Below are 13,638 nucleotides of genomic sequence, written 5' to 3'. Positions count from 1 at the left end.
GATATATTTTTTGGGCCAAAAGCTGGTTCGTCTGTAGCCTACATTTCAACAGTGACGCCACTGTTTGAATGAGGACATACGTGCTGCAAATGAAGCTGATTTTCCCCAACATGAGGGATTTCGCTGATGATTTAGGCCTGTGCATAATTTTCGTAGGCTACATCACTTTTAAACGCTTACTTCCTCTCTCTTTTGTTGGAGTCAGGACCAAAACGCTCACCAAGTCAACAAGAAAACAGCCTGTAAACTGACATTATGGTATCAAATTGAAGATTAGGCTTCTTCTGTGGAAAACAAAAGCTTGCTCTCAGAGAAAATGGGTTTATTCATTGTTCTGCGGTCACTAGCTGGAGAAGATGATTCCACTTTGTATTTGTCAGACAATCCACCCACCGAGCAATTTCTTGTAAAAAAAGAAAATCAGAAATAGGACAGACATTTTGTCACATTTAGCCTAAATGCCAGAAATTGTAGGCCTATTATCTAAAGAGTCATGGGGCTCATGCGAACTTCAGTGTGGAGTCTCCCCCCCCTCTTGTGATTGGCTGCCGCCTGTTGCCTGTTGGATAAAAAGCGCAGCAGAGAGGGGGGCAGAGAGATAAAGAAGGAGAATCACAGAGCTGATTGCATTAGGGACTGGCTTTTATTTTGAGGGAGAGGAAAACAAAAAGTGAAACCTCACCGCCATGACAGGGAAGGAGGGAGTTGTGCTCTCAGACACTGTGAATAGACAGAAATCAGCCTCACAAACCAGCTTGAACCACGGGGGACCCCAGCAGCCAGTCTGGAAGATGGCTCCCACGGTGCACCGGCGCACCGGCTTTGGGATCCAGGAGCTGCTCGGCCTCAACAAGGAGCCGCCGGCGGCACCGAGGCGGCCGCTGGAGGCTCTGCCGCACAGTGCGCACATCCTGGCCGCCAGGTCGGCCCTCGGACACGGGGGTCTCGGGGTCGGTGTGGGTTTGCTGGGACCAGAGGGAATACACTCCTTTTACAGCCAGCCTGCTTTTCTGGAGGTGCTGGCAGAGGCGCAGAATGTGCACCTGCATCCGCTGCACAGAGCGGCGCACATGGACCCGCAGATGGAGGCGCAGCACTCCCCCAGCTCCGGTGAGTGCTGGACATAAAGTCCTGTAAACTCTACAACGCATAGCCTACTGCGTTCCTGATGTAATGATTAAAATAGTCGTTGCAGGTTTTTAAAAACAGCACACTCTTGTGTCTCATGTATTTATCGTGAACGAGCTACAATCTGAGGATAGCAGACATTTCTTGCACAAAAAGAGTTTATGCGTCAAAGTCTTAGCGCCCTGTGATCGAGTGATAATGATGGAGGGAAAAAAGAACGCTTTTGTTCTCTAAATGGGCCTATTGAACAAGATGTGTAGAGGCCTTGCTGTAACGAATGCTTTAAACTTAATTTAGTCTTTTTTCAGAGGCTATAGGCCTATATTTTCTATCATTTGGGATTTTTTTAAAGACCAGCAATATTATCAGCATCTTACATGCATTATCCAATGCAGTAGCCTAGTTTATGTTTTCATTATTTATTGTTTATTATTATTATTATTATTATTGTTATTGTTATTATTATTATTATTATAAGCCTATTATGTTTATTAATAATTGCTGTTGTTTCCTTACAGATTCTGATGACATGAGTCTCTCCTCCGGTGATCAGAAATTCCCTAAATCATCAATGAGTCAGAGCAAGAAACGAAAGAAAAGACGACACAGGTAAAAAAAAAAAAAAAGAATCATAAAAAGATAATCGAACGCGGGATAATTTCTTTAAGACTGCATCATGTTCCGGTAGTTCATATATTAATGTTGGGCCTTTTTATGTGGTAAACTCCATCCGGGCTACTTGTCATCAGTGATTAAATCCTGTAAAACATGTTGTGTGTTTGATCATAAAATTGCATTAGAAAATGCACTAAAATTCTTTTATGGAAAAAAACCTTCATAAAATCATCTCTCTGCTGTCTTTAAAAACAAAAATACATTGCTGCTAAATGTTTCGAATAGCTGTTTTATTTATTTTTTATTATGTATTTATGATTTGACTCTATATGCCTTTTGTAAATTAAAAATATTAATTGCAATTGTCCTCTGTTGTTCCTATTTCTTACTTGCTAATTCTAAAAGACTTCAAATAAAAATAAATCTGACCTTTTCTCATTTTATAAGATCTTGATTTTTTTTTTTTTTTCATTTCAGTCTCAGACACATTTTAGATTGAACAAAATTGAATGAATGTGAAATTGTGAACTTATGAAGGAATCCAAATGTATAAATGTATTCTCCTATTTTTCTTTTTTTGGTTTTCTGCAGAACCATTTTCACTTCCTATCAGCTGGAGGAGCTGGAGAAAGCTTTCAATGAGGCCCACTATCCAGATGTTTACGCCCGAGAAATGCTCTCCATGAAGACTGAGCTACCAGAAGACAGAATACAGGTGTGTATGGAGGCCTGTGCAGTAGGCATGAATGTGTGGGTTGTTATCTTAAATTCCAAAACCTGAATATGCTTTAATCATCTTGCTTTAAGGGGAGCCAACCAAACAAACCCTTGAAAAAAAAATACAAAATAAAGTGTTTTATTCAGTTAAATAATCCAGATGTTTCCTGCATTGATAGCTTCTTTTAACTCAAAGTCAACATTCCTTGCACTCGTGGTGATCGCCACAGATTCAGGTTACAAAGTGATGAAGAAAGCTAAGGAAAAATTCAGGTAGAGTCCCCAGTCAGCTGCTCCATCATCCTCATCCTCACAATGCCCACTGCCTTCACATCAGCAGCCAATTCAGCCTCTCAGTGTAATTAGTTAATTGAGGAGAACTTATCACCTCTCTCCCTGCGAGAGACAGGCCGCAGCCCTGAGATGAAATGATAACTACATAGAAATGAATTAGCACAGGTCAGCGGCTGAGCAGAGGGCTCTGCCTGGCTGCTATGAGCATTTTAATTTCCCGTGATATTTGAGCGCCTGTCTCCCATCGATCGGCCCTGGAAATTAACTTATTTTTCAATCAGCCTCTTCGCCCCCGGGGTCACCTCTCTCAGGAAGCACTTCACACACACAAGTGAAGACACACGCACACACACTGCCATGCACACTCACACCGTTGCTGTCAGAAAGCATGATTGCTCATCTGAAGCCCATCTTTTATGAGATGGAGGTTATCATCAGATCTACCTGAATAGCTTTCCAGGCTCGGCTTTGATCGTTTTTAATTCCAGGTCTGTGAAACACACACACACACACACACACACACACACACACACACACACACACACACACACACACCACACACACACACACACACACACACACAAACACACACCACACACATCCACAACCACCTGCGCTTCATAATATCATCCTGCCTCCTCGGCCATTTTAGCATGCTTGTTTTTTCCTGTTTTCTCATTCATTTTCACAAGCTTGCTGAGGCTGCGTGCTCCGGCTTGGCGGAAATCACTTTAGACACTTGAGGAGCTGGAAGGACACACAGACAGAAGACAACATGTTCTTTAAATTAAGCAATGAGAAAATAATTTTAAATATTTATAATAACACTGAATTTCAGAACTTGTGTTCTAAACATATTTTGCAGCACATTTGCATTTTTGTCTATAATGGACTTTTCAGGTATCACAAGCACACTAATTTCAGTCGAGCCTAATTAGAATGAGCTCTTACAATCAGTCATCTCAATACAAAAAAATAAAAAAAGAACGTTTTTGTTTTTGCCTCCAGGAGATTTCATTGTCCCACTGATATTTATATCCTGGTACATTAAATAACATAGTCCCACTTTTACACAGCACTTTTTAAGACATGAAAATAATCTGTTATTAAATCCTAATTTTTCTGATACAGTTTTCCACAAAAAAGTTACCATATCTTGTTAAAATGATATCATGAATTACATCTCCTCCTCCCTCATTGAAAACTCCAGAATCTATCAATGAATATTTAAATATTGTTTATGTAACTCCTTAAACAAAAGATGTCAATACTTTACTGAGTTCATTGTGGGTGTGTGTGTGTGTGTGTGTGTGTGTGTGTGTGTGTGTGTGTGTGTGTGTGTAGGCCTACTGAAGGTTTTCATCCTGGTACATTGTAAATTTAGAGAAGGTGATAGCAGCTTTCTCCCTTCAGCAGATGAAGGGGGATGTATGTGAGTCTTAGTGTCAAACTCGATACAAAACGATGAACAGTGCGTTTTATTGTTGAGTGGAAGGGGAGTTTAAGCCATGTTTTGGCCCAGTCCCAATTATAAATGTTAATGGATGGATAAAAAGATGTTAGATTATTGGCCCAGACTACAGAGAATAATATTGCATGCAGTCGTTTGCAAGGTTCAAGTAAACTTAATGTAATCTTTTATCTGTCTCCCGTGTCTCAGGTGTGGTTTCAGAACCGCAGGGCCAAGTGGAGGAAAAGAGAGAAGTGTTGGGGTCGCAGCAGCGTGATGGCAGAGTACGGCCTCTACGGAGCTATGGTCCGCCACTCCATCCCACTGCCTGAGTCCATCCTCAAGTCAGCCAAGGAGGGCGTCACAGACTCCTACGCTCCGTGGCTATTAGGTAAATATTAATTGTTATTTGTACGTATGTCATCTGGGTGCATTTTAGCTGGGCATTTGTTTTCTGTTTCTTACATTAATAAAAACGTGAATGTAAATAGGGAAATGACTGATGACTAATTTCCATTTAGCTGTTTAGTATTGTTCATGCCCACTGTCACACTGCCAGGGCCTAAGATTGTTAATGTGATAACAGCTGTGTTTTTCCTACCATGACAAGTCAAAGTGCTGTGAAAAATGTCCTTTATGGATCTTGAGTCATAGATAGTCCACCTTTTTAACATCACTATTGAGGCTCATTTTGTGAAAATCCACTTTGCAAAGTTAGCTGACAAAGCCCACATGGTGGGGTACTTTTAAAAGCTGCCTCATCCAGGCCTTTATGTCTGATACACATAAAATGTTGTTTTTTTTGTTAATTCTAGTCACTGTTGGCCCGTATTTTAGTCCCAAAATAAAATCTTAAACTGGGTCCAAAAAAACCCTGCTATATTCTGTTGTCTCATAGCAGCCATTTGAAAATAGGGAGAGAGATGTATTCTAACAGGAAGTATGAGCTAAGCCTGGCTCATGTTAGGGGCCAATAAAAGTGTCAGCATGTCAATACAGTGATAATCCTACTTAATCAGGACAGATTAGACCAAATGGCCTCTCTCGCCTCATGTCAATTGATTAGTTAATCAATTAGGTAGTTCTAATTGAATAACAAGTTCTATCCAATCTATCACCATTCTTTTTCAATGTCAGACACCTCATTACATACAAAATTGCAATGCTTGTGAAGAAAGGTCTGTGCAATTTGTCATTTTTAAATTTGTGTCAATGTATCAAGCTACACCAGGAAACACTAAAACAAGATGTCTAGCCCTCCTCTGCAAACCTTAACTGAAACGAATGTCCTCTCTATTCAGGTATGCACAAGAAGTCAGTTGAAACCACACACACCTCCCCTGGAAAACCCTGCAGCCTGACACCACCACCACCAGCACCAGCACCAACAACAACAACAACAACAACAACAACAACACAGGAGAAACCAGTAGACAAAGGGATGCAGGAACAGACGGAGAAATGGATGAAAGACACTACTAACGCATCCATTTCTAAAGAGGAACTTAGGGAGAACAGCATTGCTGCGCTGCGAGCTAAGGCGCAGGAACACAGCGCTAAGGTGCTGGGGACAGTTTCCGACAAAACAAACGACCACGTAACACATAAAGAGGAAGCTGAGGACAAGATGATGGAGCAGGGAACAGCAGAGGTGGAGAAGAGTGACTGAAAGAAGCTGCAGGATACAGACTGGTGGTTAAAATACCTGCAGAGTGGAGTTTGCAATTCAGAGGCAGATGTTTCATTGGTTGAGTTGAACCTCTGTGCATGTGGAGTCATATCATAGTCATAAATAAATGAATGAGAAATTATTTTCTTTATCCACTTGAGCTTACCTGTCAAGGTAACCGAAGGTCATTTGGCTCCAACGATTGGGATGTAATAACTAAACCAATGAGATTATTTCTTCCTCACTGAAATTTGTGTGCAGCAAACTACACAACACCTTTTCATGTCGCCTTCTGTAGGAGAATGAAGAAGGCTTAAACATGGAAACGTTTTTGTATCATTCACTGCAGATGTTCAGATATGGAGCGGTGTCAAAAATATATATATTTATTTTCTTTAAAATAGATTGTTAACTAATTCTATGACATGGCAGCTATACTTTTATGCAACAGCAAGAATAACGATGTTTTTGGAAGTAAGTCTCTTTTCAACAAGCATCTCAAGCAAGAAATTGATTAAACCTGCTGGAGAGGTGTTAATGAGATGAATGTGACCTCCCTGGGATGAATGATTTATTTTAGTTGAGTGACTAAAAAGCGTATATCAAGTCCCGTGAAAAGATTACAAGCCTAAATCTTTTGTTTTCCTTCAAATGTGATATACTGTACATACTGAAAATATTGTCCAATAGACAACACTGTACTGTTATGTACAGTTTACATGATCTGTGTTTGTCTCTGTATACATGTAACTGTATAAGTGTAACTGGCCTAATTAAAAGTTATTGATATTTAAAGTCCCATCTCTTCTCATAATATGTTTTGCTTCTTGTTTCTTCACTTGGATGTTTCAGCTTCACTGTACAGAATGATGTATAGAGTTAGACACTAGAAGTTTCTCTGCTCTCACTGTAAATCTTAGTTTGAGACTTGTACTTATGAGCATTATTTGTGACATCACATCTAGTTTGGAAACCATATTGTGTCCAATCCAGCAGACTAAACGTTTTATATAAACTATTTTGTTGAAACAAACACATCAGACAAGTTCTTATTCAAAACTGTATTTTTTTTAATGAATCAACACATGCCTGGAAGGGATATTTAAACAACGAAATCTTGCGTGTTGCACAAAAAGAAACTTTTCTTATGCAACTGATGCTGATATCCAGCTAGGCTACTGTTCTTTATAAAAGTGTCGGCTCATGGGTTTGTACCGCCCTTTAACGCATTACTCCTCTAGCCCTTCCTCTCCGGAGTTTCCAAGTTTTCAAGAGCAAAATAACTTGCAAAACTGCGTAAAAACTCTAGCTAACTGCAAACATAATTTCGGATAGCACAGAATAGGTTACTGTCATTATGTGGCTGTCTTGCGGGTGCGCTTCAAAGTACGTCGTTTCTTTCAGTCGCCGTGTCTTCAAATCTTATTTCCATGTTTTGGGTCGATGGAGATGTAACGTAGCAGCGTCTATGCCCGAGGCTGCGGGCTTTGAAGGCGCGTGCGACCACTCAGCGCTGCAGGAGTTCTCGGTCTCCAACAGCGCGAGCTTCTGGGCCGCCGCGGCGCGTCACAGACTGAGCTGGATCAGTCCTTTCCACACGGCCCAGGACTGTGACCTGAGCCGAGGGAAAATAAAGTGGTTTGAAGGAGGAAAGCTGAATGTGTCCGGTAAGTTTGTCTTTACTTATCATTAGAATATGACCAGTAGGCCTAATTTGATTTATAGACATGTGCCTACGTAGATATGTCGTCAGAATAAACCACTCGATGCATTCAAGTCGCAGTTTCCCATGCTGCGTTTTGAGGAACACTAAATAAAACGCTTAGGCCTAAAGACAGGGAAAGCATCATCATCTCTATCATCTTCCAAAGATCGAACGCAGCATGCTAATGTGGCATTCAGATAATGCGACATTCTCTATTTCTTTTTATGTATCCGGTTTCTTTATGTTCATATGTAGTGAACTGTCTGGACCGTCACGTGCACACCTGTCCAGAGCGGGTGGCCCTGATCTGGGAGAGAGATGAGCCGGGGTCAGAGGTCAAGATCACCTACAGGTCAGCATGTTGGATCTTAATTATTTTGGCTACGTGTGTGTTTATCCTCCTCCCTTCGCCTCATGTGGCTTCATTGGTAGCCTATCTCTATACAGACAATTACTGGAGATGACATGTCGCCTGGGCAACCTGTTAAGGCGGCGTGGCGTGAGGAAAGGGGACTGCGTCACCATCTACATGCCTACATGCCCTCTGGCTGTGGCGTCCATGTTGGCCTGTGCCCGTATTGGTGCAGCACACAATGTGGTGTTTGCGGGGTTCAGTGCCGAGGCGCTGGCAGAGCGAATCCGCGACGGTGAGACCCGCTCATTGTTTTGGTTTTAAAGCCCGTGAATACATTACAACATCAAACATAGCAAAGTGAAAGATATATAGCTAGCTAGCTAGCTGGTGAACACAATGTAGCATTTAGCAGCTAAAGAGGCCAATAATTCTCTTAGAAGGACCAACATGTTGAAGACCTTTTTATGTCTGGTGGTTTCATGACAGCTTCCAATACAACAAGGTTGAATTTCTTTCACAAATACAGTTGGTTAAATTAGTTATTTTAACATTAGTATTTCCTCAGCTACAGTAGCCTATTACTGTTGGGGAAATCCTTCTATAAACTGACAACTGACTCCATGATGAATTTAACACACTTTTTGCCAACAAAATCCAGAGCATTTTCACATGTCAGTAAAGGACCCAGTCCACCTCACCACAGTACCCCCAAGACTCAGGAAGTAAGGAAGATAGCGAACAGTCAGACAGCAGCAGGAAAGTGAGACAAACAGACAGAAGCTCTACTCTAGGAAAGGACTAAAAACGACATAACGCAGGCCCAGATCTAGATCACAAAGTCCTCAAGACGTTTTTGTAGCAGGCCACATTTAAAGGTAAATTTACCAACGAGGACCCTGACAAGTTATGCTGCGAAGATCACTAGAATGGGAAAGACTTAACAAGATTTCAGAGAGATAAAGAAGCAGCAAGAGAAGCTGCGTCGAACAGTGAATGAGCTCAGTGAGGGAGAGCAGACGCGCCACACACCAGGGCGGGTCTACAATCGCCCAGTAGGGGAGGACTGTTGATGTACACCCCTTACAGTTTTGGTGACTTATTCTCTGTGTGCAAAACTCCCCTCCCTGACGGGCTGAGCATTTCCTCACACTTTCAATAGTCTTACAGCAGGAGTGCAGCTGTTTTTGGGGATCTCGAGCGTATTGGTAGAGTAATGGGAGCAGATGAGCTAGTGCTGCCCTCACCAAGGGGAGCTGGACCCACTGTTCCCGCACAGTGCCTGCATCAGCAGTAACCCCTGGCATTTGGGCTGCTGCACCGCATGTATCCCACAGTTGGGATCGGCACTAGGCTATGATTTAAAACTAAGTGATGAAAATTTTGATGCCTATGCAGATGAGCAAAAAAGATTTGGCACGTGCTATGAGGGAACCGTGGGACCAGTCCGCCGCCACAGTGGCGCTGTTCCGCCATGGGTGTACTAGGGGATTACCCACAGCAGTTCAGACACAGTTAGAGGAGTAGTAGGCCTGCACAACATGACCGATGCAACATGGGGCAGAATGTCGTCATTTCCTGTCAAACACCAAAAAGGAGCAGAGCACAAAAGAATGAATTAAAAGGACTACAAACTCAATTGTTAAAGAAACAACTGAAGAATAAACACGCCCAAGCCCAGCAAAGCTAAACAAATGACAGTCTCACAGAACCCCCAACAGTCAGAAGCCCTCACAGTTGCAGACATGCTGTTTTTTCTGCCCTCACGGATACGCCGCTCACATATCCCTGACTATACCAACAAACTCATCGCTGTCTCACCCCCCCCGCCCCCTCCTATGACAACAGAGGCCGGCCGCCTTCTCTGACCTCAAAAGTCCCTAGCAAGGCAGAGACACTCACCTCCCCAGACTACTCACTCCCTTTCATATGGATGTTTCTGAAAACAATGGCTTTCTCAATGCATTTTATTTCAGAAAAAAGGGGGAGACAGACATGTACTGTATTACCACTCATCAAAAGATACAGCATCAGCCGAGATTTGCAGAATGTGTCTACCTGAGCACACAACCAACACATGAAGAAAGAAAACAACTCTCCTGAATCTGTCTGAGCTGTGGTGGCACCCCATTTGAGGGACATGGTGACACATTTTTGTCAGAATGCAGGTGTGTGTGGAGAGCATATGTTCAGAAACCATACACCACACTAAAGGCGTACCCAGTCCCCACAGCTTGTTTCAAGATATCAGTATAGATTATACTGTATGGGCGCAGAAAATGTGGTAGGGAAAAAGGTATCTTCTGGTGATGGTAGACAGGTTCTCTAGTGGTGAAGCCTCCCACCGGAAAAAGGACGCAAAACAGTGGTGAAATGGCTCAAACTAACTCATCCCGAGGTATGGGGTCCCCACGATAAGGTCAGATAATGGCACACATTTTAACAACAAACTACTAAAGAATTAGAACAGGCCCTGATCACTCATGCCTTCATCTTTTATCATCCACAGTCACAGGGAATGGTGGAAAGAGCAAACCACCATTGAAGGCTAAAATAGCTAAGGCATGTGCAGGAAGCAAGTTACCATGGGTAAAAGCGCTCCCATTGGCCCTCATGGCTATGAGGTCCTCAGAAGACGAAAACACATTTGACCCCACACAAAATATGACGGGAGAAAATGCCAGGACCTCCACTAGAGTAGGTCACATGCCAATGTTAATGTTCAGCAATAAATGACAGACTATGAAAAAGCTAACATCTCTGGTTTCAGCCCTTTCTACGCAGTCCAGTTGGCGAACAGGAAACCGCAGGAGGAAGCAACACTACCTGTCATAGGGCTGGGTCGGGGTCAAATTTCACAAGAGAATGGGACTGACCCCAGGTGGTCCGGCCGTACCGTGGGGGAGGTTACTTCACACGGTCCAGGTTAAAGGTAAAAAGGAGCACCTTGGCACCACCTGACACATTGTGCCCCAGTCGCACCCCTAGCCGCCCATTGCAAAATTAGAAAGCAATCCAAATATAGAGAGAGATGTTTTGGCGGGAAACAGCCCCCACATAGTACATCATCAACTTGGAAGGCAATGGGGTTTGGGGAAAAACAACAGTTGTCCTAGCAGTAGTAGTAGTAGTGGAGTTGCAGCATTAGTTCGGGGTTGGAACATGCGTTGGGGCACAAGACCACAAGAACAATCACCCGTAGTGTCCAACCACCTCTCGTAACAAGGAAATGAAACTAGACGAGAGAAAGAAGAGCAGTTTGGGCAGTAGTGAAGCAACACACTAAGGGCCCATCCCCAAGGTGCGGTGCCAGATTGACTCTCCCCATGTGAGAGACTCAACCACGTCATTTACCTTTGATTTGTGTCAGGCTATAGACTGCGGGGGTATAATAGTTTCTCTACAAAACCACAGATGTGTACATCTGTGACGACTATCAAATAGAGCTGGTGAAGGAGCGCTTCCGGACAGGTGAAAGGTGTCTCTGTAACAGCTGGTATGACGCGGGTTGGACAACAGGGGGTGGAAACCATGGGCGAGGTTGACAGACAAAAGGATTGGTGGTACAACAAGAGAATGGAGATATTTATCTATACAGCGGGACTATAGTTCAGACCCCACGAAAATCCCATAACCCTGTCAGTAAATAGAGCAATTGGGAGTAGGAACGGTCAGGATGTGGGGATGTTAGCCATAGGTGTATGGATAGCAGGAATGACCAGATAACCCCCCTGCAGATAAATATTTTGGATCCCCTCACGCACACACAGAATGCAACAGACATGGCAGAGACTACAGTAAAACCCCCCCTGAAGGAGGAAGACGTAATAGTGCAGGACTTCTCTAAAATGAGGGGGGAAGATGTGTTAGAGTTATCAGCGGTGCAGGCAGGACAATTTATGGATCAGGTGGCTAATACAGAATGCCAAGAAACACATGGAAGGGTGCGGTGGCCTGTGCCACAGCTAGACATCCATGTTCACTAACCCGGCCCCGTTGTTTCCTAATGAGACCCAGCAGGATATGCATGCATGTTGAACTTCACACACTCTAAGACAGCTTCCCGCAATTGTACTACCCTCATCCCTCTTTCCCCCAGGTTTTGAAAAACCAGGGTATTTTACCGCCATAAAGGGGGAGGTGCAAGATTCACTGTTTCAATCTCCACCGGATCAAGCAAGCCCACAATCAAGCTAGTGATATATCCCAGCAACTGTGCAACACAACTGTACAAAACAAAACAGCCCTAGGCCCAGTGGCTAGAATAGGACTATTCTACTATTGTGGTGGTCTTAGGTTGTACTCCCAGATAAAGTTCCCAAATCAACGTCAGGAGTTTGTGCTATGGTTAGATTAGCTATGCCCATATCTTTGGTGGGGAGTAAGGTCCATCCCCATAACCCCAGGCTGTGCACACCTAAGAGAAGCGCAGGGCCCGTAGTAGCAAGGCCCGTTTTGATCCATGGGCGGGAACCCCAACCTATATGACAGCATAGGAGTTCCTAGGGTGCCCGATGTGAATAAATTGGCGATCAATAGCCGCAGGATTTGAGAATACCACTGCTTTCAGCCATCTCCCCCGTCACTCCCAAAAAATGTAGATAGGATAATTTGTGCATTAAATGTTTAACGCTTGAGCAATGCAACTAGGATGCCATCGAAGGCCTGGCCGAGCAGACGGCCCCAACGTCCCTCATGGCGCTCCATAGGATGGCGCTGGACATGCTGTTGGCTGAAAAAGGAGGAGTCTGTTCCATGTTCGGAGAGATGTGCTGTACGGTCTCCCTAACAACACTGCCCCGGATGGGAGGTCACCAGGGCTTTGAACCAACTTCGAGCCCTTTCCCGGAGAGTGCATGACGCCTCAGGTGTATCAAATCCATTGGGGGTGATGACAACCTTTTTGGCAAATGGAAGAATCTTATCACTGCTTGTTTGACATCTATTGCTGTTTTTCTCCGCTATTCTAGTTACCTGTGGGTGTTGCTGTGTGCCCTGCCTGCGACCATGACATCCCGGCTCATCACCACTGCCTTGTCCAAAGAAAAGCGCCGCCTCCCTATTCCGCTGGGATGCTGCCATTACTCACCATGCCAGAGGACGGGGAGGACGTTGAGGCACTGCAGTTAGTGTAAAGGTGTTCGCACCTAGTAGGTGCGAAAAGGGGAATTTGTGGAAAAAATACAATGACTGAGTGGTGATGAACAGGCCACTCAGAACGCCACGTAAAGCTGGCTTACAGTATATACTGAATTAACCAAAACTAAATAGAGATGTGTGTATGTGTGACATATTACATTATGCTTTGCAGCTGGGTTCAGCTAAGGAGGAGAAACAGGCAGGGCATCTTAGTCAGATATGCTACAGTGGGCACGGAGGAGGAGATGGTGAGGCCAAGGACACTAGTTCAGGACGGTCTGATACCCAGAGAACAGGACATACCACCTTAGAAGGGAGTGGACATAGCTGCTTGTAGTAAATGATAACTGAAAAAATAGACATGCAAGAAGGGAGAGGCAGAGCAGGGATTGTAACCCGCAACAGTATAGCTGACCAATCAGCCCCCACAAGGAACCAATATACCCTGAGCACAATATGGTCTAAGTGCCTTTTGGGGACCTCTGTACTAGACAGTCTCCATCAGGTCCGTGCACGTTAACTGCTCGGAAACGCATTTCATCTGTTGACCAACAATAATACCACTGGTC

General features: G+C 43.8%; 2 protein-coding genes across 4 annotated transcripts in view; both read left to right on the top strand.

The window, feature by feature from the left end:
• Positions 1–686: 686 nt before the first annotated feature.
• Positions 687–6,673, top strand: LOC116706600 (visual system homeobox 2). Of its 2 annotated transcripts, XM_032543527.1 has the most exons (6): positions 687–1,110; positions 1,647–1,737; positions 2,335–2,458; positions 4,415–4,595; positions 5,506–5,577; positions 5,608–6,673. In XM_032543527.1, the coding sequence occupies exons 1-6, from the start codon at positions 687–689 to the stop codon at positions 5,871–5,873; spliced, it is 1,158 nt and encodes a 385-aa protein (XP_032399418.1). In that variant the 3' UTR covers positions 5,874–6,673. The 2 variants fall into 2 exon arrangements, with proteins under 2 accessions (XP_032399418.1, XP_032399417.1); XM_032543526.1 differs by having other exon boundaries at positions 5,506–6,673.
• Positions 6,674–7,115: 442 nt separating this feature from the next.
• acss1 (acyl-CoA synthetase short chain family member 1) overlaps positions 7,116–13,638 on the top strand; it is a 27,622-nt gene continuing 21,099 nt past the window's right edge. For both annotated transcript variants that reach the window (XM_032543459.1, XM_032543458.1), the window contains exons 1-3: positions 7,116–7,540; positions 7,834–7,930; positions 8,026–8,225. In XM_032543459.1, the coding sequence (XP_032399350.1) occupies positions 7,231–7,540; positions 7,834–7,930; positions 8,026–8,225 (607 nt within the window). In that variant the 5' untranslated portion in view covers positions 7,116–7,230. The remainder of the gene's footprint in view (positions 7,541–7,833; positions 7,931–8,025; positions 8,226–13,638) is intronic.

Source organism: Etheostoma spectabile, chromosome 18 (assembly GCF_008692095.1).
Source record: "Etheostoma spectabile isolate EspeVRDwgs_2016 chromosome 18, UIUC_Espe_1.0, whole genome shotgun sequence".
Taxonomy (NCBI): Eukaryota; Metazoa; Chordata; class Actinopteri; order Perciformes; family Percidae; genus Etheostoma; species Etheostoma spectabile.
The sequence above is the reverse complement of the archived record's forward strand: the minus strand, read 5'-3'. Positions and strand labels throughout refer to the sequence as shown.